This window comes from Syngnathus floridae, chromosome 21 (genome assembly GCF_059516105.1).
Source record: "Syngnathus floridae isolate MCC-2025c chromosome 21, RoL_Sflo_1.0, whole genome shotgun sequence".
NCBI lineage: Eukaryota > Metazoa > Chordata > Actinopteri > Syngnathiformes > Syngnathidae > Syngnathus > Syngnathus floridae.
This window is the reverse complement of record NC_142433.1, coordinates 1783350-1808893: the sequence shown is the minus strand read 5'-3', so window position 1 is coordinate 1808893 and position 25544 is coordinate 1783350. Positions and strand designations below refer to the sequence as shown.

General features: G+C 39.6%; 1 protein-coding gene across 2 annotated transcripts; it reads right to left on the bottom strand.

Moving 5' to 3' along the window:
- Positions 1-1232: 1232 nt before the first annotated feature.
- Positions 1233-23877, bottom strand: angpt1 (angiopoietin 1). Of its 2 annotated transcripts, XM_088365903.1 has the most exons (9): positions 23063-23873; positions 14092-14247; positions 13878-13999; positions 13431-13663; positions 9774-9889; positions 8895-8996; positions 7208-7374; positions 4090-4220; positions 1233-2735 (listed from the first exon to the last, which is right to left on the bottom strand). In XM_088365903.1, the coding sequence occupies exons 1-9, from the start codon at positions 23417-23419 to the stop codon at positions 2572-2574; spliced, it is 1548 nt and encodes a 515-aa protein (XP_088222029.1). In that variant the 5' UTR covers positions 23420-23873; the 3' UTR covers positions 1233-2571. The 2 variants fall into 2 exon arrangements, 1 of the variants encoding a protein (XP_088222029.1); XR_015855154.1 differs by lacking the exon at positions 1233-2735 and having other exon boundaries at positions 6827-7374; positions 23063-23877.
- Positions 23878-25544: the final 1667 nt, after the last annotated feature.

The following is a 25544-nucleotide window of genomic DNA, read 5'->3' as shown; positions in this document are numbered from 1 at the left end:
GTGGAAGCCGAAGAGGAAGGAATATGATAAAACAAAAGCATTTTAGAGTGGCAAGTGTTTACAGTGGTTGAAGCTATGAATAGTGCTGTTTAATGTTGGACATTTTTCCCCCGTGTCACTGATAACCGCTTAATGGTTTCGAGGCCGCCCGCCGATTTTGTCAGCGCTGACGGTGGACTCGTGTTATACGTGGAGTGTATCTTTGACGTTTTCGAACGATCGCTAATGAGAAAATACAATCCAGGTCAATGGAGATTCTTAAAATCATGTTAAAGTATTTACCAAATGTTGGCTCCGGTTGCCCGGGTGACTCATGTAAGTCGTTCCAAGTATATCTAACATTTAAACTGCTGACCATGGCCCAAGTCAACATCTTTCCCCCGGCGAGGATGTTATATTTATAGAGAGACAAAGGTTCAACATTTAATGTTGACTGATTTGCTGACAATCTATCCAAAGTGAATGTTTTGTTTGAAAACAATAACAGATTTTCACAAGGAAAAGTATAAGAACATTGTTTTATTAAGACGTTTATGGCAAGCTACTTTTCTGAGAAGAAAATCCAACACTGTCACTTGACATTGAATGATAAAAATTTACAGAGATGCAATGAGGCTACACATGGAGGGGAAAGTTTCAAAGTAGTCTCGTCTCCTGACACCAACAAAGGCCAAATGCTTGTACGGAGGCTCTTCACACTTCACTTCACCCGTATTGGACACATTCCGCCGTGGGTGTCGGGTCAATTCAGGTGCTGACGGCCTCATAGTAGGTTGCTGGCTGCTTTAATTTGTTTAACTTCTGATCCTGGTCCTGGAATCTAAACTATGAAGAGGTACTACAGGTCCTGACAGTTTTTTTTTTTTGGCAAGTTGGCAAGCTGTCACTGACACCATCATGTACTTGAAACATTAAAACTCCATTACGTGTGGAACAAGGAAGTTAACTTTGCACCATCTGGTTTGCCTGGAGGGAAAATCTACTTCCTTATCATAACTTGATTTTGAAATATGCAGTAAAGTTCTTATCAGGTCAACTTAGCACAAATGCTAGCACAGTGATTTGTTCTATTATTGTGTCTGTAGTGTAAAAATAATAATACTAATGGAATGAAATGCAAAGACAAATAATAATAAAAGGATAGAGTCGGTAGACGGTATCGGCCGTCGTTGCGAGTATCGATACCTTAAAATAAGTGTATGATTCCAATTGATGTCCAATCCAAGCAAGGATTATAATCTTAGTGCATCACATTTTATTTGGTAGCAACACAACACTGAGCACATGATACAAAAGATGTTTAAATAAATCAGTACATCTACAGTTTAATGAGGTAAAAGCAGAGTTTATCAGTGACACTTGTGACTAGTGTTTTTTTTTCATTCTGTTAATCTGACATTAAAAAAAAAAGCTTTCCTGAAAGCTGATTTATATACAAACACATTCAATGGATCCAAATGTTATTCCAACATGTCAGTGGTAGGTTTATATGTTCCAGATACATTAAATTTGTATTTCTACCTTCCATGAATCCTCCAACACATTCTGTTGTCGTAAGGTAAAAGTTATGAAAGTATGTTGATATGAATAATTTGCTGGAACATTGAATTTACATGTCTCATAGCCAACGCCAGCAGCATTAATGGAAAACAGAAACACTGATGAAGTGTCATGTTGATGTATCACAAAAAAAAAAAATCCTTTATCTAAATTTGAGTTATGATGATACAGGACAGATAGAATGACCATCATTTAAATTTGCAACCATGACAACCAGCTTAATATAAGCCCTTATATTTTTTTTTAAAATGGTGAATGACATCCGTAATGTCCCAGAATCATTTCACATGGCTTGAATATGTAAAAGCGCATTTTGTTCTTTCTATGCATGTGCAGATATAAAAGCAACATTTTCTACCAGACGAGTGAGTCATTCACTTCTCAAAATGGCTTTCCAACCACAATAGAATCCCACAACACATCAAAAACATCATTCATGAAAAATAAAGGTCACCTTCAAACTGAGCGTGCTTTTCATTCATCATGAAAAATATAGATTCATAATACAATATATTGTAATATACATTCACGTGATGGTGGATATTTGTATACAGTTGCCATACGAGATGAATACTTCAAAACACAATCAATTAAAGCATTTTATTCTGTGAGTGACATTTTAATACAAAAAAAAAGACAAATATGTGAGTTGTGTCCTCAGAGCTTAAAAGTTCAGTTCTGTCCCGCAGTTTGTGAGTCCTCGCCGCTCTGTCCTTCATCCAATTCAAAACATCTTCATTCTCACAAGGAAAAAAAAATCTTCATTTTCTTAATGTGTGTTTTGAAAACCTGCACACGATCCCATTGCGGGGAGAAGAAGCACACTTGATTTAGTGTCCTTAAATAAATTTGTGTGTCAATCTGATCAGGAGCATAAATCATGTCTCCTTCTGTTTTCTTCCCCCACGGCTATTTCATTGCGCAGGAAAAGGTTATGAAGCATGGCCGGTGAAATGAGATGAGGACAAATCTGGAAAGGTCCCATTGGCGTGTTGAATAGCCATTGAACGGCTAGGAAAATTCCAGCGGGCGGATCATCATGGCCGTGGCTCGTAGTGAATATCTGGGACCCTTAAAGTAGTGCCACTTGATACCGTTTACCTTCCCCACGTGCTGTCCTTGCACAAAGTACATGCCGTTAAGGTTGGATGGCCCGCAAGCATCGAACCACCAACCTAAGAAGGAAAACATACTCATAAAACTGCAAGATGTGTCAGCTGGGAGAAAAAAAAAATCACAAACAAGCTGATCCAAATTCACTCTGTGTATACTGGATGAGAATTTGTGATGTCATCATCCCGAGGATCCAGATGTGTATGATTTTTGGCAATGAATTAGAATAAACAGAAATTTAACATCTCAACTTTCTTGAATAGCAACAAGCTGTTGCTTGACTACGCATTGTCAATGCGTTTGCGATTTCTGCCGATTTTTGCATTCAACATATTACTGCCACTGGGGTTCATTACCAGGCCAGTACCTGTTGCTGAACTCTTTCGATACCTCACTCTATTTAAAGCACAAGTATGTGTGCACCAGCGATACTGCGGATCACTGCCAGGTTATGGCGTGGGAAAATCAGATTCCACTTTCAAGGTGACACGATTCAAAATCCTTTTTTCCCATCAAGAGAAATTCACTTCGAAGAATCCAATACACTCGACGATGCGTACATGAAAGTTTTTTTTTAAATATATGCCAACAATGCAACTTTCATATTTTCTATCAGCGGCTCTTGAAGTGATCCGGTCAGATATAGAACATATGCAAGGCATGGCATGTGTCACGCACTCCCTTGTGTGTCAGACTTTGGCCTGTGACATTTCACAAGGCTTGTCAGCCATCACTGGGAATGCGCTGCCCTTGTTGCTCGTACGAATCACAATGATGCCAAGTACTCGGCTTCATCGTGAGCAACGTGAGCGCACGCACGTGCACGGCAATAAAAGTGCGGGATAACTAGCTGACAAAACTGTATATAATTTCATAGAGCGTTCATTTGCTTGCCAATATTCATGTCATGTTTCGTGAGAAATTAATGAAAATGTCCGGAAACAAGAGACAGTTAAATTTTATATGGGACCATGAGCTCATTTCTCAAAGGAGTACACGGTGTAACAAATGTGTTCAAGCTAAAATATTACTTCAAGGGCGTTTGCAGTAAGTCGGATAAATGTGCTGTTAACTTTGTCATTATTGCTGAGTAAAATAAAATTCACGGGTGTTCTCCACTCAGCGTATTTTATTCGAATGTATTCATACTGACATGTAGCAAAAATGACGGGAAAACTTTTTTGAAATGCTTGATTAGCTGCTAGAAAGTAGCTAAGGGTCATTAGGTTCCACTTGTCATTTTCAATCCCGTTGACGTTTTTCCGCGGTTTTATTTTCCAACTTGTGGTTTAAGAGGTGTTTTTATATGACAGTATAAACGGCAACATTAGCCTATTATATATATTACAGAACTAATACGGTGTGGTCATCGTGGACTCAGAAGATGAAAATGTTGACGTGTGGAAGTGAACTCACCGCCCGTGAACATAAGGGCGCACTTGCATATGCAGTTGTCATTGTCCACGTCCTTGGTGCTGAAGTCTGCTCCGTGGATCACCAGACTACTCTGTCTGCCTGCCGTCCCGCTGTGGCTTTTCAGGAACAGCCTGAAAGGCATCAGGAAGGAGGCCGGACGAAAAACACATCGGGGTGAAGAGGAGTGTGAGTGACGGAAGGGCAATAAAGACACAACATGTAGCAGGAGATGTCTCCTGAGAGATATTTTGTTGTTGGGAAGGAGCTTATATAGAACACCTGGAACAACATTCGGGAGATTGACTGGATATAAAATGACAACTCAAAGGGCACTAGAAGCAGATGTTAAATTGAAGACAAAAAAAAATATCGTGTGTTAATCGGAGCTGATCCAATCGTCGCTACTGGAATCAGCATGGATCTGTTTAGCAGAAATAAAATCGGAATCCATGTGAACCTTTCGACCTCTGATTATTAATCTGTTCAATTTTATGATGATGATCGTTTCAGTAGGTTAAATACCTCAGAGACGGGTAAACTCCCTTTAACAAAGTCATTTCGCTTAAAAAAAAACCACCTTTATTTATACAGCTGTGTAAAAGATTGATGTGTAGAAGGAGGAGCAGAAAAAACATTTGGAAATAGGATGAAGGATGGAGACCTTATATCCAAAGTTGTTCGCTCATCGGAGGAAACCTGTAATGTGGTGCAGACCAAATAATCAGGAACATTGTTTTGTTCCTGGCCAGAAATCCATGAAAATCTCATGCAAATATTATGCAAGTCTCCAAAAATTGCAGGAAACAAAATTAGGTTGTAGTAGACAACATACCAACTCACTTACGAGTAGAACGTCCCGTAAATTCTAATTCCAAGTAACAAAACATGTTGTGTCAAGGATAAGGTCTGCTACTACTCTGATAAAGACCAGACTTTCACTTTTAACTCTTAAGTCTCCATTTTACAAAGCCACCGTGATCTGTGTCTTTCACAAATTGCCGAGACACATCATCGAGAGGGATTTTCGACGTGACACTTTGACAGGCAGCTTTAGATAGTATGCGTCTGTGTTTAGTGGAGGTCTGGTATATTTAGGAGACCATCTCATTTCCAAAAGTGTCAACAAAGCATTTTTGCCGCTATCAAATCTATACAAAAGAAAATAACTGCAACATGGTGAGAGGCGGCATCAGATGTCTGCGAATTGTTTGTCTGACACCATTTCCAAGCGAAACTAGGTCACGGTGATTGATTTCTCGCTGGATTATAAAAACACGTTCATCAAAGTCTCGCGAAAAGAAATTTGGGCAAAAAAACAAAATCTCGTGTTTGATATCCTTTCCAATTGATATTAGAGACAAGCTAATGCGTAGAGATTCACTGTCAAATTTCTAATTACCAGTGAAGAGATGACTGGAGGTCCAAGAACATTTGGGAGTTTTCTTCAAACACATGAGAGAAATGTCTTGGATTAGATTCCGATTATACCTGAATCCTGATTATTTTAAATAAATCAATAAATAGCATTTATGAACACAACTTTGTCTTGGCAGGTAATACCAAGAATATTTTCTTGGCTCGGTTATTGTTGGACTTCTCATATTTCTCTCCATCTACATTTGTCCGTAGCTCACTTATCAATCGATATCAATCATCTGACTCTTGTTGGAACTATTCATACCTGAACAGTACCAAAAATAATCTTGAACTCAAAATAAAGCAGACCGTGTTACTCACTTGCATCGCTTTCAATAAATAGCAAAAAGCACGCTAGTGAGTTATGACATTTAAACACAGCGAGGTCCCCGAACGCGGAATGTGGCAGGACCTTCTAGTTGCTGTTGGCCCATGTTTTAGAAAAGCAATGAGCAAATGTTCTACAAAAAGTCTTTCTTAGGAACAAACATATTTGAAGTCCAAAGTCGTTCCATTTTATCACAGAATACGGTTGAAATTAAGGAAAAAAAATAAAGGTCATAATCATTTATGTCCCCAAGAGCCGCAAGACGAACCGCTGTCCTCAAAATCCATTTCTCCAGATTAACTATGGCAAGAAAGCAAATAGCTCCACGCTATCGGGAGACTCCAAGCAATATTTCTCTCAAACGAGTCAAGGTCAAGGTCTTTATATGTCACGGAATCTCGATGATTTTCCAATTTTCACAACAAAAGGGACTTGTTTGCTGACAGGAACCAGCGATACTGTGAAAACCCGAGAAGTGAAGATGTCAGGACGTTTCATTGGGGTTTAACGATTTCTTGGAACGTTTTAGACATTTTACAGCAATTTTCCCTTTTTGAGAATTCCAAGCATCTGCTGCAGCTTGCGGGTGTGTTATTATTAACCCTCTTAAGAATAAACAGAAACACTCGACACCATCAAATATGTCCATCAAAGGACATTTACACAGACAACAAAGTGATCTATTTTAGTTGGATTGAAACCGCATTGAAAATGGTCTCTCCAAAGGATTACATAACAGGATCAACACGATTGAATTGATTGGAAACGTTTCTGTCCTTAGAAAGATTTTTATCTCACTTCATCCATCAATTAAAGTGTTTCCATGTTTTGGTTCCTACATCATGTTTGGTTCTTATCCTTCTGTAGCAAAAGCAAAGAACCAACAAATGTGAAGGTTGTTTGGAAATTGCAGGGTCACCATGGATACTTGAATATATATCTTTTTAATTTCACATTTAGATATTAAAATACATAAAAATACAAAAGATGAACCTTCTAATTTTCAGCTGCTTGTGTTCACATCTGAATCTGGTTTGAGCCTACCTATTTAAAACAAGATTGGGTCATGTGACTGACAGGTGTGTGCTTGCCGAGGTGTTTCCAATCCCATTAATCAACCAGTCAATAAATAGCACACACCTTCCACATTTCAGGTTTTGCCTTTTAAAACCAGGTCCATGTCCAGAAAGTGTGTTTGTTAAATATTGTCAATCAAATAGAAAAATCAAAACCTTTGCACAAATTCCTGTTTGCTGGAGACTTCATGAAAAACAACTACACAAGCAAACATAGCTGCAAAAATAAATAAGCAGGCTAGAGTGGCATAATCTAAAAATCAGAGAATTACACAAAAATGAGTCTTGTGAGAATTACCTGTAGTTCTGTTTCTCGCTGCCAATTTGAAAGCGATCATATAGTGAGAAGGCCTGGTGTCCGTCCCAGTCTGTCAGTTCAACACGGAGAATGTACTGCCTTTGGCTTGTCAGCAGGTAAACATATTCGTTCCCCAACCAATGTTCTGCCGACGTGCTTCCAAAACCCTGAAATCAAAGCAGACCAAGTCTTGTTGGTACTGGAAAATATATTCAGTAACCTTACACTGAAATAAAAGAAATGCTATTTTAATACGGTTCTGCAAAGTTCTTGAGACGGCTGTGGATTAGCAACAAGTGGAACGACATCACAGCTTTGATAAAAGTAACCCAATTGGGGGAAGAAGTGGGGTCATGATGGTAATGGTGGAGGCAAAGTCTGTGTTTGTGCTTAGCCTGTGTGGTGATGAGGAATGGGAAGGAGGGAAAGTAAATATGGCGCATTCTTGGGGGCTTAGACATGTCCTGCAGAGTGGGTGGAAGAGCAAGTTAGCGGGCCCCTTTTTATAGCCTCTTCTTCTTTCTATACAACATATTTCACTTCTGAGTGAATATCAAGTCGGGCTCCTGTTGTGAAACAGAATCCATGCCAATATCGGTCTGAGGAAAAACAGTTTTTGTATTGTTGCTATTTAAATGCATGAAGCAGGAAGACCATCCTTCACCTTGCTTTCCACAATGTCAAAGAAAAGTTCAGGGTAGCCCTCGTGGAACGTAATACACACTTTGTGCACCTGTTTGGCGCTGGAAGAGGTCCAAGACTATTCTCAAAGGAGTTTAGTCTTTTCGGTCGCACATGTTTCCAATCCCCAAATTTTATTTTTGAAAGTAACAATAAAAAGAAAGTCCTTTCTTCAATTCCGGAGTGCGCCTAATTTACGGGAAGCCCACAGAAGCGATTTTATTTTCACTCCTAAAAAATCACCGGCTATAACTTTTCTCAATCCCAGATGTTAATAGCATTATCTAACTAAATATTTCCTTTTTTTTCTTTTTTTTTTAACAGCAGTCTGTGTAATACGATCTGGCTTGGTATTCCTCTCGCTCGTACCATCTCAAAATGTCATTGAGCTCCTTTTCATACTGACAAGTAAATTATACATCAGTCCAAAAGGACTGAGGGGGAAATTAAACTAGAGACAGAAAGCAGATTATCGAGCAAAGTATAAACATATAGTCCATCTGATAATAAACTTTCCGCTATTGAAGGGGGCATATAGGGGTGACTTATACAGCAAAGTCACCATTTTGACCGCCAGTAATAATAACTGCAAATCAACATTTGACCGTAGACTGAAAATGTTAACGCTGCCATTCTAAATACGCGTCGATACTTTTGTGATGACAAACACATGCAAAATGTGCTGCAACAAAGTCGGGGAAAGAAAAAAAAAACCTGTTGTTGTCATATTTACACACAATAATTTCCTGTTTGAAAAGGGGAAGGATAACATCTTGGCGGGTCTAAGACACCCTAGACAATGTTTCTAATACAAAAAAAAAAGTTGAGGAGGAATAACATCTGGCTGAAGTGTTCCAAATGGAACCTTTTCAACACTTTTGTGTGCCAAAAAGCTCATTAAAAGTATTGTTGCCACAGGATGTTGTGCTCATAACATCACATTGTTTGTTTTATGTGTAAAAAAGGACCACCGATAATATCCCCTTTGTGTCGATGAAGATCTCACCATTTTGTATTCCTTCCACGTTCTTTGAAAATCCACACTGCCGTCTTCTCTATGTTGGATGACGGTCCATCCGCCGCCAGCTGTTTCCATGTTGCAATACACCTATAAATCAAAAAAACAATCGACTTTGACAGTGCAACCTTGATAGCACCCAGAGGGCTGCCATTTTTTTTTTTTTTTTTTATTCATCACAAGTAATACTATATAACTGGAACGTGATAAATTGAATATTTGCCGCGATTCTCAGCGGCATTCCGAAACAATGAAAGGCCATGTTTGGGAACTGGCTGTATCTACGTCCCACTCAAAACTAATCAGCGTCTCCTTATCCTCTCGAGGTGTTCCTCATCACAGGGTCCAGATCAAAGTGGAGGTCCGGGGATGGACACATACCAGGAGACACCTGGGTGTAATATGGCCCTTAACCTTGGACCTCGGTGTGCGTAAGCTGATAATGCAGAGCTGTGAGTCTATCTGCGGGGTTGCACGTTGTTTTGAGTTTGAGGAACCCATGTGGGGTAAGGGAAGGTCTCAGCCCACACAGCTGAACATACATGAACGCTGGCTGAGTCTAATTAAGGAAGTACCCCCGACACAATTATTTCCAGGAGACGCATCCATTTCAAACGCAAACAGATGATTCCAGAGGTGGCCCGGAGAATGACGGATATCATCCACTCGCACCTACTTGAAACCTCTCCATTTATCAAATTATCACCTTCATCAATCAGTTGGTGGTGAAGGTTAAGAACATATCATCACGGGCACAACCTCAAAGCTGCCGAGAGTGTTCACAGCTTGGACTCATCGGTGGTAGATGTCCCACGGTGGCTCGCGCGAAGAATAGAAGTAGTTGACTTTGGAAGTACTCGATCTTACCCTTTTGTTCTCTTGTAAGTTGATTTGGATGTTGTAGACGCCGTTCTTATGAAAGCCAGCCTGGTAAAGGTCAGCGCAATCACGGAACTTCTTTTCTTCATCCAGGACTTTTGGGACTGCGGGAATATAAATAAAAAAATCAGCGCTCAAAACCGAAAAGTGAGCTGAAAAGTCTTATTTGGATTTGGGTAACCGTTTATATCACTTGTGAATAAATGCACAGCATATGGTGAATTTTGATTTAATTGCAGACAATTGTTTTAAACCATTACTGACTTTTGTTGCTAGTGTGATTTATGATTTTATTACAAAATGTAGCCTACCTATGTGGTTGATGCCCTGCCAATTTTTCCACATAAAAGCACTACTTTTTTCCTATAAAGTATATTTTTCCTATTACAACTCTTAATTTTACTAGTCCCTTATATTTCTATATAAAGTTCAGCATGAGTAACCTTCACCCGCGATCGGAGAATCAGAAGGCAGACAGCAAAGTCTCTTTGCGAGTATCCCGTAACTTCGAGATAAAATCTGAGGTCAACTAGCTTATTAGCAGAAGAACCCGAGTTCACCGTCCAGATTCGCCTCTTTCTCTCCGAGTGGGCTTCAAACTTTTGACAGAGCAGCTGCATCCATTTCCATCTGTAGATAATTATGGCTGCACTATTTTGAAACTAAGCATGAGGCTATGGACAAAATACTACAAGCTATAAATTTCAAGTTCCTGTTATAACAAGTGGTTTATATTTACTTTCCAAGCCCTTGTTATACTGATGGAAATTCCTTTCGATTTTCTTTTTTAAAATCTTCTTTCTTCTCCCTCCCGCACGTCAGTTTTCACCTCATTGTTTTGATTCTTATAATTGACGAGTCAAAGAAGATGTCATTGGAAAGTGATATGAGTCAACCATCTTTTGCTTTTACTTTGATCCGCCTTTTGGAAGCAAGTCGTTTATTTGGGTCCACTACACTATTTGGCCATTTTGACAAAGTATTGGGTGTCGGTGACAAGACTCTCCTGCTGTGACAGGTCGACATTGCACCCCAGACTCTAATACAACAAAGGATAGCCCTGTCAGGCGGTAATTTACCCCAAGCGGGATGACAGCGGGGTACTTTGAAGGAGCATGAGATGTTAATTTTACTGGATTTTTTTTTTCCTTGCCCTAAAATGACAATTAAAGCTACTCCCATTTCCCAAAGTCAAAGAAAAGCGCCGTGGGATTAAAAGTGCCGCCGCAAGATTGGTTCCCTTGTACCGCTTGCTGCCCAGATCTCCAAATATTATTTATGTCCCAATATTTGTGTGCAGTAAAATATTTAGTGATTCAGTGGGGACTCATATTCAGCAGGGGGTTCATGTGAAAAGACCAATAGGCCTTGGGTGTTTGCATAAATCAGTACTTGTTCCAAATGAGCCCAAATCCTGGAAGTGAAGAGAGTGAAAATTGGAACTAAATGGACTGCTATAGACATCAGTGCTCCCATGTGACTGCAATCAGTCTTTAAGTCCAGCTAAGTTTGATTCACTACATGAGCCAATGAAGGTTTTTTTTCCACATATTTGTTTGAAGGATGCACAGCACGATAAAATTATGTCAGTACTATTTCACGGTATTCTGTACACTCCCACACAGACAATTTTTTTTTAATTCGCATTCAAAGTTAGAATAAATACATTTTCAGATGGCTAAAAGTTTGGTTTGGGACTTGTTATAAAGATGAATAAAAATAAATATATATAAATATTGTTATAAAAATATTGAAAGCGATATCAAATTATATATTTAATAATTAATATTATGTCGGAACATGACGTAAGGTTCATGATACGATTTTAAATTGCACACAATGCAATTTTAAATAAATAAATCACTTTCATTCCCTCTGCGTAAGAAGCTATAATAGTGACGAATAACACCGATTGCACAAGATAACAGAAAACTAAAACAAATTCTTATTTTGTAGCCAGCAACTTTAAAAGAGTGTTCTAAAGCTGTGCTCAATTACTTTTAATGGCAGTCTGCGGCTCATTGCACCCTAATGAGCTTTGGGTAATGAATACAATTTCCACAAATTGCTTCATCTAGCCACATCAAAAATATCTCTTTGCACTGCAATATTGGGAAACACACATGGAAAAGTTGTACTTTTTGGACAAAAGTCTGTGCAAGATCAGTGTTGTGAAAAATGAAATGACTAGCAGACATGAGTCAGCATATTATTAGGAAAATAAGCCCAAATTGCTTTTGATTTCTCCAGCAATTTTATGTCAATATACAGCAGTTAATACAAACTGCTGACCACAGTTTATAAACTGTGATTACAAACATAATCCCCACACTTGTTCTAACCACTAAAAAAAGGAGTTAACATTTTTTTTTTGAATGTGTTGTGAAAACAAAGACTAGTGTGTCGAATGATCAGCGAGATCCATCCACTCGCGCGTCACCTCATTCATCCCTCAGGAACTATTACAGTTTGACTTATTCAGGCCGGGGTTAGGAAAGGGGTGACCTTTGACCCGCACACCCGCCTCAACCCTGAAACGCTCGATAGTGGATAGAAGAACCCACCGCACGGCAGAAGTGTTCGATAAGGAGCTAGAATAAAAATAATCAAATATGGAAGAATAAAAATATGAAAAAGTATAAAATACAACAAATAATAATAAAAATTAGAAATAAAAATGATCAAATATGGAAGAATACGGGAAATCTCATTCAACTTGACAGTTCCAGTAAAGCAATTTTGATATGTGCTGTATTTGGATCTACATTAAGAGGCTGTGATAATACATATTCAGCAGGAAAGCCAAGACGGTCTCTAAGGATTCTGGCAATTAAATGTTGCATAAACAAATCCAGACTAAACGGATAGATTACAAGTAGGTCAGTCCACCCCTGACCTTATATTGCATGGTCCATTAAAAATATGCAAGCAGGCAATGTTCATTAATCATGTTCGGCAGCTATCCGCAGCATATCATTTGGATTTTAGGGCTGGTGAAGCGTTTCCTTGAGAAGACCACAAATGGCCAAGTTGCAACTCGTAAAATCATGCATGCATGTTGTATAATCCGTCGTTTAGAATTCCGTGTCAATATTATTTGATCAAAATAAAAACTGGTCAAGTTTGGCTTCACGGAAAATTTGTGAGTTTATATTATCACATGTGAGTCAGGCTCAAGAGGAATCAAATGATACTTTGTCTTTCTAAATGGCATTGTGTTTGACATTCCTATCAATAATTACACGCAGCTGTTTTATAAATACACTTTGGAAATCAATTGTTGTATTACGACGCTTTTTGAAAGCCACTAAGCCTCTTTGACAGAAGCAGCCAGGTTCAAACAAGAAACACATTGCTGGTGCTATGCTGCTTTCATTGCTTGAGATTTTTATTGTCACTCTATCCCTCTGTTTCCTACAAGATTTACCGAATGGTGTCATCAAAATTTCAGGAGGTTTGGAAAATCTGGAGCATCTGCCCAGAGAAATAAAATACTTCAGAACAAGGTCAAGGAACATTGGTTCAGGATTTTCTTTGCAGTGTGGTCTGATGAGGACTGATTGACATTATTTTGGAGAAGGGCAGGGGTCACCAAAATGGTGCCTACATTTTTAAAAATAATATCAGGGCAACTATGTCCCCTACCTCCATCTTTGGAGCAAAGACTGAGCAGATTGTGGACGGTGTCCATCATCTCCTGTTGCTGTCTTTGCAGGGCAGTGCTGTTTCCAGTGGCCCGGCTCAGCTGGGCTTCCAGCTCTATGATAACCCCGCTTTGCCTCCCAACAAGAACCTGGAGACTTCCTTTCTCCTGCTTTAGTGTCTCCAGTTCTTCATGGTGTCTCATCTCCATGTCCATCATCTTCTGCTCCAGCAGACTGTGTGAAAAGATGAAATAAAAACATAAATAAATAAAAATATATCATAAAAATAATAATAAATAAATAAATAAATAAATAAATAAATAAATAAATAAATAAATAAATAAATATTATTTTTCTTTATATGGATTTGCACCCTCTGCAAAACAAAATCTTCCTTATGAGTTAGCTGGATTTGTTAGTTTGAACTGTAGTGTTTGTTGTTGTTTACCTGTTCTTGTCATGGAGCTTGTTGATCTCATTTGTCTGGATCATTAACTGCTTCTCTAACTTGTTAGTGGAAAGAGAATTTTCCAGCAACTGGATCTCAAGTCTCGACGTTTGATTCAAAACCTGAGATAAAGACACACGCAGAGAAACGGTTTTGTCGTTTAGCAAGGAGGAAGAAAAAAAATAAAATAAAAGCATTAACAACAGGAAATTACCTGTGTCTCAACATCAGTCAATTTCCGTGTTTGCTCTGCAGTTTGAGAAAGAATGTTGGTGCCCATTTCCAACATGGCTGCTGTGTGGTTGTGAACGGCACTTTGCTGCAGTTGAGCCATCTCTGTTTTCATGCTTTCTTTGATATAATTCTCAATCTGTAATAAAAAGAGAAAATAAAACATCATACTCGCTAATGATTTTATTTTTTAATACCAAGGAGGTCCCAAAATAAATTGACACTTTTATTGGATTACACATGATATATAGACACAATATAATAAACTGTACCATCTGGTGGATATGTTTAGGAATATATTTTGTTTTATAGAATCACCTGGGATAAGTTCCATACCCCACTCCATAAAATAAACGTTATAATGGATGGATTGTTGTAATAGGAATAAAAAGATGTGTTTTCCAACTAAAACATGCAGTTGTGTTCGCTTGTCGGAGTCACTTGGCAGAAATGAAAAACTTAAACAGTTTTTTTTTTTTTTTACAGTCGTGGGACACTTTCCGATTTATTTATTTTACACGATGAGCAAATAGTCTACTGTAGTCTGGTCTGAAAAGTAGACTGAAACTAATTTGGAATTATAAGATTACATGGCATTCTAAAGAATCATATAGCCTTACTTTGTTTAAAAATGATTTCAGTACATCGTGAAACGTAAAACCACTGAACTCTGCGGACAGTGTCGGTTGTTTTAAACTCTCTTGTCAAAACTAAAAACTGGAGCTTTGTCCATCTGTTGAACATCACGTGTGACAATCCAAGTCACCTTGAGAGAAGGTAGTGAAAGCACAGATGGCTGACGGAAATTTGAGCACTTATGATTTGTCTTTGGGGAAATGTGACAAGCTGCTGACTGAACATACTTGCACCGGTAATAAACGCCAAGAAAGAAAATCATCCAAAAACACCCAGTCCTCGAAATAAGCCAATTTGAAGTGACCACACTCAAAGCCTATATTCAGTTGTTAGAATTAGCGGCAGAACGCACATTAAATATGGCATCATTGTGGTTATTTTAGGTCATTTGATGAAGTGAAATTGGATTACACCAGACGGTAAAATGCGGTTTCCAAGATCCCTAAGTACAAGCTATTACGGCAACCGTGTGTTTTATTGCATCTTACACGGGCTCGCTTTAAGTCGAACATATGTCCACGTTCCCTTCTGTGGTTGAAGGTTGCAAGAGTGGAATTCAAATAAAACACCATAGAAATACATTTCAATAACAACGTAGACTTCCAAGAGACATTCCACGAGGTCTGCATATGTTTCTTTCCACCAACGTCTAATATTTTTGGATCATACAAGTTACATATGACTTTAGCGATGACGCAATTTGACCTGCACTTACCAGACTGATCGCATTAGCAGTCTAAATGTTTCATGTCAATACACCTTCATCCATATATTCTAGTCAGACATTTTACAACTGGCTGGGAACTCCAGCCAGCCGTGTTCTGTTATCCCTGACGTAAATAACAATGCGTGTCACATAAAAGCATAAATCACGATCCAAATCGCTATAGGACAAGTGTTTAAGTGAACGTACTCTACAGCATACGCACAAAATGGACGTACGCTGTACATTATCACGGCACAACTGCTAAATTGCTTTCACTTGGGAGCCAAGAACAGGATTATCCGGCAAGATACGACTCCCTGCCATCGTTGTTACAGATTACTGTGAATGTTTACCACTTGTCTGACGTTTGGCTTTTAGAGCAACGTCCCTTTCGAAGGGGGGGGGGATCTTGAGCTTTTTCGAAACAGCAGGAGTGGTGGTGCTGAGAGGCAACGGTGAGGAGTTGGGAAATGTAGAAAACAAACTACTGGGGATCTGTTACATCTCTGCTGGTGTGTTTGGAATGATGATGGGGTAACCTGTCTTCTGGGATGTATCTCAAGAAATGATTGTGAATCTTTTAAATGGAAATGGGAGGACACTCCACCACCTAGACTCAAATCATGTATTAAAAAAAAAAAAAAAAACATGCAGTGCTGTATGGAGCTTCCAGGTGCTGTTTTGCGGAATTGTCAAAAATGATTAATCACAATTAATTGTAACTGTTAGCAACCATTAAACTGTGCTGCCAGATTTGATTTGAATGAATCACTGTTCTGGTGTGTTCTGCAAAAGTGATGAGTGCACGGGCGGGAATATGCTTGGACCCCACCCAGATCAGATAACCGTCTTTTGGGTATTTTCCAATTTTTCTGAGAAATTTTTCCCCACCTTTCAACCTGAAAGGAAACTACGATGAATTTGAAAGTATAAGAAAATGTTTTGCGGATCCCCTGAGATATACTTGCCCTCCCGTGACCCCCCGAAGAAAAAAATACTAGCTCCGCCAGTGACTGAGTGACATCAGGGCTTCAAGAGGAATGCAAGCCGCAGTTCAGCGAGAGTATGCGAAGAGATATATGAAATTTGCTTTGTGTCCGTCGTCACCACGTAAACAAATGAGAACATCTGGTGGAGTGGTACACTTAATATTAGGACTCCATTTCGATTAGACAGGCCGAATAATAAAGTAAGTTGGCCATCATTTCAGCAGTCTCATAATTTTTTTTTTTTATAAATGTTACGGTTTATGGTTGCACTCACCTCCTTATCTGACTTAGTCTACTGCTTCTGTCTATTAAGATTACAGGTTTACAAGTTAGAATTCCTGGCCCAACCAATTAGGAAATTCCTCTCTTGTTGACATTCCAGCTTCATCTTTTTTCCCATTCTGGAAATTCCCTACCTTATTTCACGGGTAAGATTAATGAAAAGTGTATCACCTCCCACACCTCCCGTGACTTTCAATTTTCCAGTGTTTGTTGAAGCTGATTTCGAATAATGTCAATATTGCCGTTATATCGATGATACGCTATTCGGCCCGTGATACCAATCCAGTCGGCAATCTTTATTTAGCAACTTTTTTTGACACCCCCTTGATGATCTTGGTAAATAACAGCGCCACTCCTTCAGCTGTGTATTAGAAGGATATAGTCCAATTTTTGTCCCTGCCTTTGTAAGCTGCCTTACATGGTGTTTGTTTTTAAAGCCACTTTTAAAGCTCTCCGTCTTAAATGCTGTCAAGATTAGGTGAGTAACAACTTAGTCTGAACTCACAGTTAACTTGCGTGACCTTTTTGCCCCAGTGGCCAAACGCCAGTCGTTGGCTCGACCAAGTTTTTTGGCTTCTCGTATAATGTCAAAAAAAAGAAGCAATGTAAATATAAAAGTAACGAGGGTTTTATGTGAACATATTTGTAGCTTCAATTTGATAGCATAAAGCTTGAAATTGGCGTTGGAGGTAGTCGGAGAAAAAACATGCAGACAACCAGGTGGTCTTGATCACGTCTTATCTCTTCTGAGACCAAAAGGGCATCCGGGAAAACAAAACCTCAACCGTTAAAACCCACTATAACGATAGTAGTTCATTTCTATATACGGTCATCAAATAATAAATATGAATTCAAATAAACATATATATTCTCCACAAGTCTATTTTCCCATATTATCCGGTTACAGTCCAGCTCTCCATATCCATACGAGAAAGGACAAGCATGGGACATGGGAATAGATTTAAAACCAAACAACAACAAACTTTGACCAATTTTTTTCATCTAGAAATGGTAATCGTGAGCGGGGTAGCTTAAGAAAGATTTAGATGTGTGACGCCATCAGAGAATCTTTCCTATGGGACACATTGAGTCAGGAATGCGCCTGATTATGGCTTTCGTGTCATTCGCTCCAGACAATGACAGTTAGCCTCAGACAAATATACACATTAAAGCTACGTTCTCCAGATGCTGCCCTTATTTTCATTATTTTGGTGAACACTCTCACCTGAGCAGAAAATATAATCCAAAACTGAATGGACATTTAATCCTACTATGTCCCGATTGTTTAATTTCCATCCCAAGCATGATGTCTAGGATTTATCGACCCATCTTTGCAGTTGCGTATAATCACAAAAAACTCCAAATTGAGCTGTAACTTAAGCCCATGTTTTCTCACTTGCCTCTCTGTATAATATATCTCTCTTATAACGTCTACTTTAGTGAGCTCAGCAGACTTATAGGTTATCACACAGAGGCCAGACTGTTTCTCACTAGCCATTTTCAAATCAGTCTGTCTTGGCTTAAAGGGGTAAATAATTTTTTTTTTTTAAAAACTGTGTGATCATGTATGACAAAATTACCTCTAAAGACGCACAGACTAAACAGACAATGGAAAGACGAGTTGCGGTAGCCTGACTAACATGGCCACATGGAAGTGCTTTAGCGTGACCCGGGGTTTAACTATGAAGAGGATAATAGATGCCGCTGTTAACCATAATGTGCACTTCATGCATGGCCACTATTGTGTTACTGTCCAGCCAGCTTCCATTTGAAACACTTGCAGCTGTCGGACCTTCAGCGGATGATTGATGCAAATGCACTCCATGTTCACGTTGGTGGCTCGCTTAGCGGAGGTCCCTAAAATGTATATATGTATATAAAATTAAAAAAAAAGCAGAGGAGGTCGGTCAGCTCTGTTGACACAGCACTCAATGAAACTGCTACTGCTGAGTTCTTTAAAAAACACGCCTACTTAATTAACACGTGTCTTCACTTAACACTTAGATCAAACATAAGGCTCGGGGGCCAGATACGGCCCGCCACATCATTTTATATGGCCCGTCATATTAAAATTACAAAATGTCTTCACTATAGATAAATAAAATCTATAATAGGCAAAATGTATAGTTAAATGTTGGAGAAATTGTCACAGCCTCTTTAAAGTTTGCTACATCAATAACACTGCACTAAGAAGATCATCCTTTTGATGATGAACAGGCCATCACTTAAGCTAAAGATTAATTCATCCAAACATGGACTTGCATCTGTCAAACAGTCCTCCTCATCCACATATGCTGAAATGGACGGGAGTGTGACATGGGATCATCTACGCACACACACGCGGTACAATTTACACAAGGATTACGTGCTGCTGTCTGGCTTGAGCTGCAGACATGTCATGTTAAATAAACATCAAGAAACCATTTGTGTTGCAGGTGTGGAAAACCAGAGCAGGGGCAACGCTCACTTCATTTGATCACTGACGGATTTATGAGGGAATTTCTGTAAACTATCTGACAGGGAGAGAGAAACACTTATTCATCTTTTGGCTACTGTAAAGCACTGGAATTGTATGATTCTCTTTTTCAATAGCTTCATTTTCAAACCTATTTTCTGTTTGACATTGATAGCTGGCCATCCATGGCTTTAGTCACATTTCATCATTGTAGGGGCAGCTCAAGAGCAAAAAAGGAAACAACCGTATCTGAGTGTTGCTTTAAGAAACCCAAGCAAGATTGCAACCAAAACCGAGCGATCCACCCCATTAGTCATTTCTGGTCCACACTGTGGGGGAGCCAGACAGTTTATCTTCTCCCCAATATCACGCACTCACTCCATATCTCCCTCTGTCTCGCTTTGTATCTTTACAAAGAGTCATGCCATCAACTTCACACAAGCTTTTCTTTTTCCAAATTGACCACCTCTATCAACCATCTGATTGTGATTCTTTGGTGTAAAAACAACTCTTAATCTACCCGTATGAACTCGAAAAGAAGGCAAAATGTTTTTTTCCGAGGGAGCCTCTGGAAAGAGGTTCGGTGTTGACAGACAAAGACATTTACTCCGAGCACATGTGTCGAGGAGAGTTAAAGAGACGCTGCGGGGAGGGTTCGGGCTCAGAAGCACGATGTGGGGAGGCGTGAGGAATTTTCTCCCTCCTTCACTCCAAATGACAATTTTTGGATGCGAGGGAATCAAACAAATGCGCTTACCGTAAATGTAAAAAATAGTAGGAACGTAATCAAGAGCAATGAATAAAAACACACTGGGGGGGTCATAAATCAGCCACAAATCACCTTCCTTGCCAGATGCAGCAATAAAAGGCACAATTTCTCAATATTTTCCTTTGAGTATCAAAAAATGGACGGAAATCTCATCGTTGAGTTCAAATGCCGGGTGGCATCCGCATTACGAAGACCCAAAAGCAATAACGATGCAAAAAATAAATAAACAGAATAATATTATATAGAATAATATTGTCTATTGTTAAAAGAAGCTATTGTTGTCATTTTTGGAATTTTCAAAAAATCAAACAGTAAAATATAGTATTGAAAATCAAGAAGATTTTACATTAGGGCAATTTGAGAAATATTTGACCTGACAGACTGGAAATCTGAAGTTTTGTAGTTCCTAAGGGTAAATATGAAGAGCAAAGTGTCACCTTCAACATTTCAACTGGATGCCAAGCTCCAAGCCATGTTTTCAGAAGCCATATAAATCAGAGAACTGTACTAGGCTGTTGTTAAAACAAAATAAAGCACCCCCGAGAGAGTAACTTTGTATATTGACGCATAGAAAGCAAACACTGTGCTTTCTTTACAGCTGCAAAATGTAAACCGTGTTGTCAAGCCGAGCGGCCATCCGGATGATTTACTGACCAATGCCGACACGTACTGGAAAGTTAAAACCCTTTATTTGCAATTTTTCTGTCACGTCGCATGGATTTTTTTGTATGCATCGCGTGCTTCTGTAATTTCCACTGTGTCCTGTCAATGACTTGTTTGTCGGGTCAGGAAGGAAGAGCTTTTTATTCCTCGGAGAATGTCCTTGTCTATCGGAATAATCCAATTGTTATTTTTGGCCTACGACTTTTCTGAAAATAAACTACAGCAGAGGAAGTTGTCCCTAAACTGGAAAGGGTATTTCTTGGTTCTGTACTGCTTGGCCCTCTGATAACCTTCAATAAAAATAAAAAAAATCCAAATAATAATAATAATAATAATGATAATAAGAAATATTTAAAAAATAAAATAATATTAAGATAATAAAAGTTATTCACCCTTTCTTGTATGATCCCTCATGAAAATTTTAAATCAGTGTTTATCCAGCGCATCATGCTGGATGAGAGGCAGAATGATGAGAATTTCACAGGGATAAGACGTTGCCCCTCCCCGTCCCCCGTTCCCCTTTCCCTCCCCTCTCTTTGTGCAACAGCTTAGTTTGGCACGGACTGTCCTTCGCAACAAATCCCGGTCTGTGCTACTTTTGACTGAGAAGATCTATTACTTAAACTCCCGAGGGCTGAGACAAAGTTTGGCTTGTTAATTGACCACCCTTGCCAAACTTTCATTATCGTTGAAATATTAGAAGTGTAGTATCTGTGATTTTTTTTGAAAAGCATGCGGAGTGCTCACTTAACTGTTTTCTTTTTTATCATTTCTAAAAGCATTCAAAGCAATAATTTACATTAACCAGTCAAATAAGTAAACGTAAGGACAATGTGATCAGATCATATTTTCTGGAATTAAAAAATAAGCTACAGATTTAAAATACCGCCCATTTTCATCACAATATTTATTTAGATATTTACTATTTACTCTTGAACGTGCGAAGCAGCTTGTTTCCTGTCGCCGATTCCGTTTGAGAGATCAGAGCCCGGCTTGTCTGAGATTCTTCCCCGGTGGGCAGGCTGGGGAAGTAATCCTTAGACAAACACACGGCACCTTTTGACTGGTCAGGAATGTTATCAGGGTCCCCTGCATTGAAGTTAAAACGCTTCCTCGACAGCTTCATCTTTTTCTGGCACCTTTGTCCACCTCTTTCATCAGGCCTGCATGTATTGTATTCCAAAGTGTCAATTGACAAATGCCCAACTGTCATACTAATCTACTCAGGGAAGACTTATGACTATATTAGCAGTGGTAGCAAGCATCCTCATATGCTTCCATTTTTTTTTTTATCCTCTAATGAGGTCTCATTAGTCAATCTGTCATTCACCCAACGCCGCCTGGCTGTTTTCTTAGTATCACTTAGACTATCTTGAAATCGTGGGGTCCACCACACCAAAGATAAATCTGGTGTTATTTCACCTCTGGCCTTTCGTGACACGCTTTTGAATGAACGCATATAAAAAAAATATGAAAAATTGATATTTCCTCCACTGTGCGGAGTGAAAAGAATATTCAAGAGAAAATGGAAAGCAGGCACTCTGCCGTGTAGCAGCGACAACATTGCGGTTGCTAGAAAATAAACCCAAGGTGATGAATTTGGCGCTTCCTTTGTCATCTATCAAATCCAGGAGGACTTATTATTGACTGTCCATTTGCAAGTCAATTATTCCATTGATCTTATTAAATAACAATTTTCAATGCATATCATTTTTTTAGTCTAATCTCGTTTTTATACTCATATTTGTCTTGAATAAATAAAGGTGACATTTACATACTCTGTCTTCTCCAACTCTGGTGTCTCCTGGGGCTCTCACTGACTTCCTGCCATTAAAGAGACAAGCCACTAGAGAACATGGGGGGGTGGGGGGTGACTGACGTATAACTACTTTGGCTCTCTGGCTGACTCAGTGTAACGGGCTGGATTCATCATTCACTTGTTGACAAAACAAAAACAAAGATGTTGGACGTAGGACTCGTTGCCATAGAGAAGTGGAAAGATCTGAATTTTTAAAAGAGCCCTTTCCGCAAAACCAGCGACAGTAAAATATATAAGGGTCATTACGGAGGATTATACAACTCAATTGCTTGAACTGACCCTATTACTGGAATTGTAAGCCTATTGCGCAATAGGTCCTCCCCGTTGACTTTTCACACTAAAACTGACCCCGCAGCACAAAACACTCTTAGAAACTTTAGGGAAACAGCAAACACTGCTCAGTGGCGTCTCATTCCACGAACCCAAACAATAAATTGGGCAAAGCCACAAACAGACGTTCTGCAGAGACCACACACCCCACGGGAACACAAGCATCTCAACAAACACTCTCCAGCAAAGCCACTTCAAACAAAATCCATCAAGGCTTGTTAAAACTGCAACGCATTTTTCACTGCTGTTCTATTTTAGTCAAGCCGTGATGCAAGATTTTCTCCCTAACTTGAACACCTCCTCACCTTCTGTAGCCACTGGGTGTAATTCTCCATAATGTGTTCAAGCTGCTGGATCTTCTGTTTTGGAAAGTCTGGCTCAGGTGGCGGCGAGTCTCTCTGGAGGGAATTGGCGTTATACTGCGGGCTTCCGCTTTTGGCCTCCCTGCAGGAGGAACCGTCCCCGGCTGCCCCTCCTTCAGGTAATATGAAAGTGTAAGTGCACTGGCCATGCTGGATCTTATGGAACCGTCTGCTGCTGCTTCCTCCTCCGCCGCCGGTGCTGTCGGACCCTCGCCTTTGCTCGCCTCCTCCTCCGCTCACAATCACGACAATCGCCGCCAAAGACAGCAGGTGAGATACAAAAGTGTGGCCCAGCATCATATCAGGAGCCCTTGATCTTCTTTGGTCTGCTTGTCTGAACGTTTTCTTTGGATGTGCATCAAGAGGCTGTGAAGAACATTGTTGGTCTCAGATGTATGCAGTCCATCTTTACATTGGAGCGCCACCATTGAAAGCCACTGTCGTCCTTGAGATAGCTCCTTCAAGTTCCCGTGCAGGCCCCAAACGTTCTGCACAGCTCGTGCAGGGTGACAACTTGATTATCTTCTTAAGCCAAAGTCAGCAAAAAAAGAAAAAAAGTGTGCATCAGTCAATCAACACTTTTAAAATAGATGCTGGATCATTTGGGATGGTGCCGGTAGACCTTCCACCCCCCACTGTGCTTTCTCCCTTTTGCTCTCTGGCTTAACAACTGCAGGGAGTGAGAGATACTCTCACTGAAGAACAGTTCCAAGCTTCCAGCACACTCTGAGCCTGCCCCTTGTAGAGCCTGCGGAGGAATGTGAGTGTGTGCATGGACAAGTTTGTGTGTATTGTGTGTGTGTGTGCCTGGCAATAACGGACCCCAGCACAGAGGATGTGCTTAGCCTGTGAGAGTCGGCTTACAAGCGCTTGGACTGGTGGCTAATGTGGCTAATGAGTTTGGCTCTAGCAGAAATTATTAATACGTTTAACAATAAAACTTTACTGGCTTGGATCTGTTTCTTCACCTCACCATTCCAAATGTTCCTCTTTCCACAATTTTAGTTCCTCTGTGTGGGAGCCGAGGCTCGGTGTGAACAAATGCACGAGGCCGACCCAAGATAACAAAACCCCCTGAATACCCGAACTGTGTAAGACACAAAGCATGTGCAAATATGTCTCCCAGTGCTTGTCTTTACTTGATGTACTCTGCTGGTGTTCAGAAATCCAGGCCCCAATAACATCAGAAGGGAAACTTTGGGACATAATTGAAACCAACAGACAACTGTGAACATCGGAATTAATTCATATTTGATTGGATTGTCTGTTACATCCATCAGCACATGATGAAACATCTTTGTTCCCGAAAGAATTCTTTCAAAACGCATCTGGCTGACTTTTTTTCTCGATTTAAACGGTTCAGGCTTTTATGACCTCATTTGACTTTCTTCCACTGAATTGTGACTCATTAGACTTTCTTGCACAGTCACCGTCTAGGCTTTATACTGCCAGTGGTTTACTTTCCAATCAGCGTTGGCCATGCATGATAATTTGACGCTAACCAGTAATTGGACATTCCAGTATTATTTAGATGTGGCTATGGCTACACAATGCTGCAATATTTACATAGCACACCAGGAACGTGCTGTAGACCTCTACTTAATAATTTATTTTTATCCGAAAATCAGAACAAATACAACCACTGTTTATTCAGTTCGATCTTTTCCTGAAGAGAGTCAGCAAATGAAAACATTCTTTTCATCAGCACTTTCCTTTGGCTCAGTACTCCAAAAAGTTCCATCTGAGAGTATTATTGTATTTTCAGACAATAAAGCACATTCACGATTATTTTTTCTTTAAAAAATATTTTTAGCTGTGATTATATCTGCTTTAACAGATTACTCGAAGAAGTCGTTGTGACCCGTGCCAATTAGAATAATGATGTCATAACGGTGAGGAGCCATTAGCACAAGATGGCTGCTTTTTCTCATTAAGCCGCTGGTACTCTCAAATCTGAGCTCGCCGCAAGCCTGGTCTATATCTGATGTCAAAGCAACCGTGCCCAATCCCTAATTCCTCCCATGTGACCTCTCGGGCCACACAAACCAATGCTATTCTGAATATATAGAGTAATTTCAGACTTATATCAAATTGTCTGTTGCACTTAATTCTTTTCACGCTAAATAAGTATTTATTGCGATGCTGGGAAGTCACACAGCTACGAGTTAAATTTGTGTTTTACAAGTTCTATTCCCCATTTATTAGTACAGTAAAATGGTTGTGAAAGTTCAAGTTGACGTTTTGTATATTGTTGCTAACCACGTGCTACGACCGCATCTGTTGTTGCTTTGTTCACTTTCAAAGAGGCTAATCACGTACGGCCGCACAAACTTTAAATGTCGGAGCCGTTCCCAAAAACAATATTGTCTCAATCATATTTGACCATTAAGACGTCACTTGAGCCCTGTTTGCAATTTTCAATCAT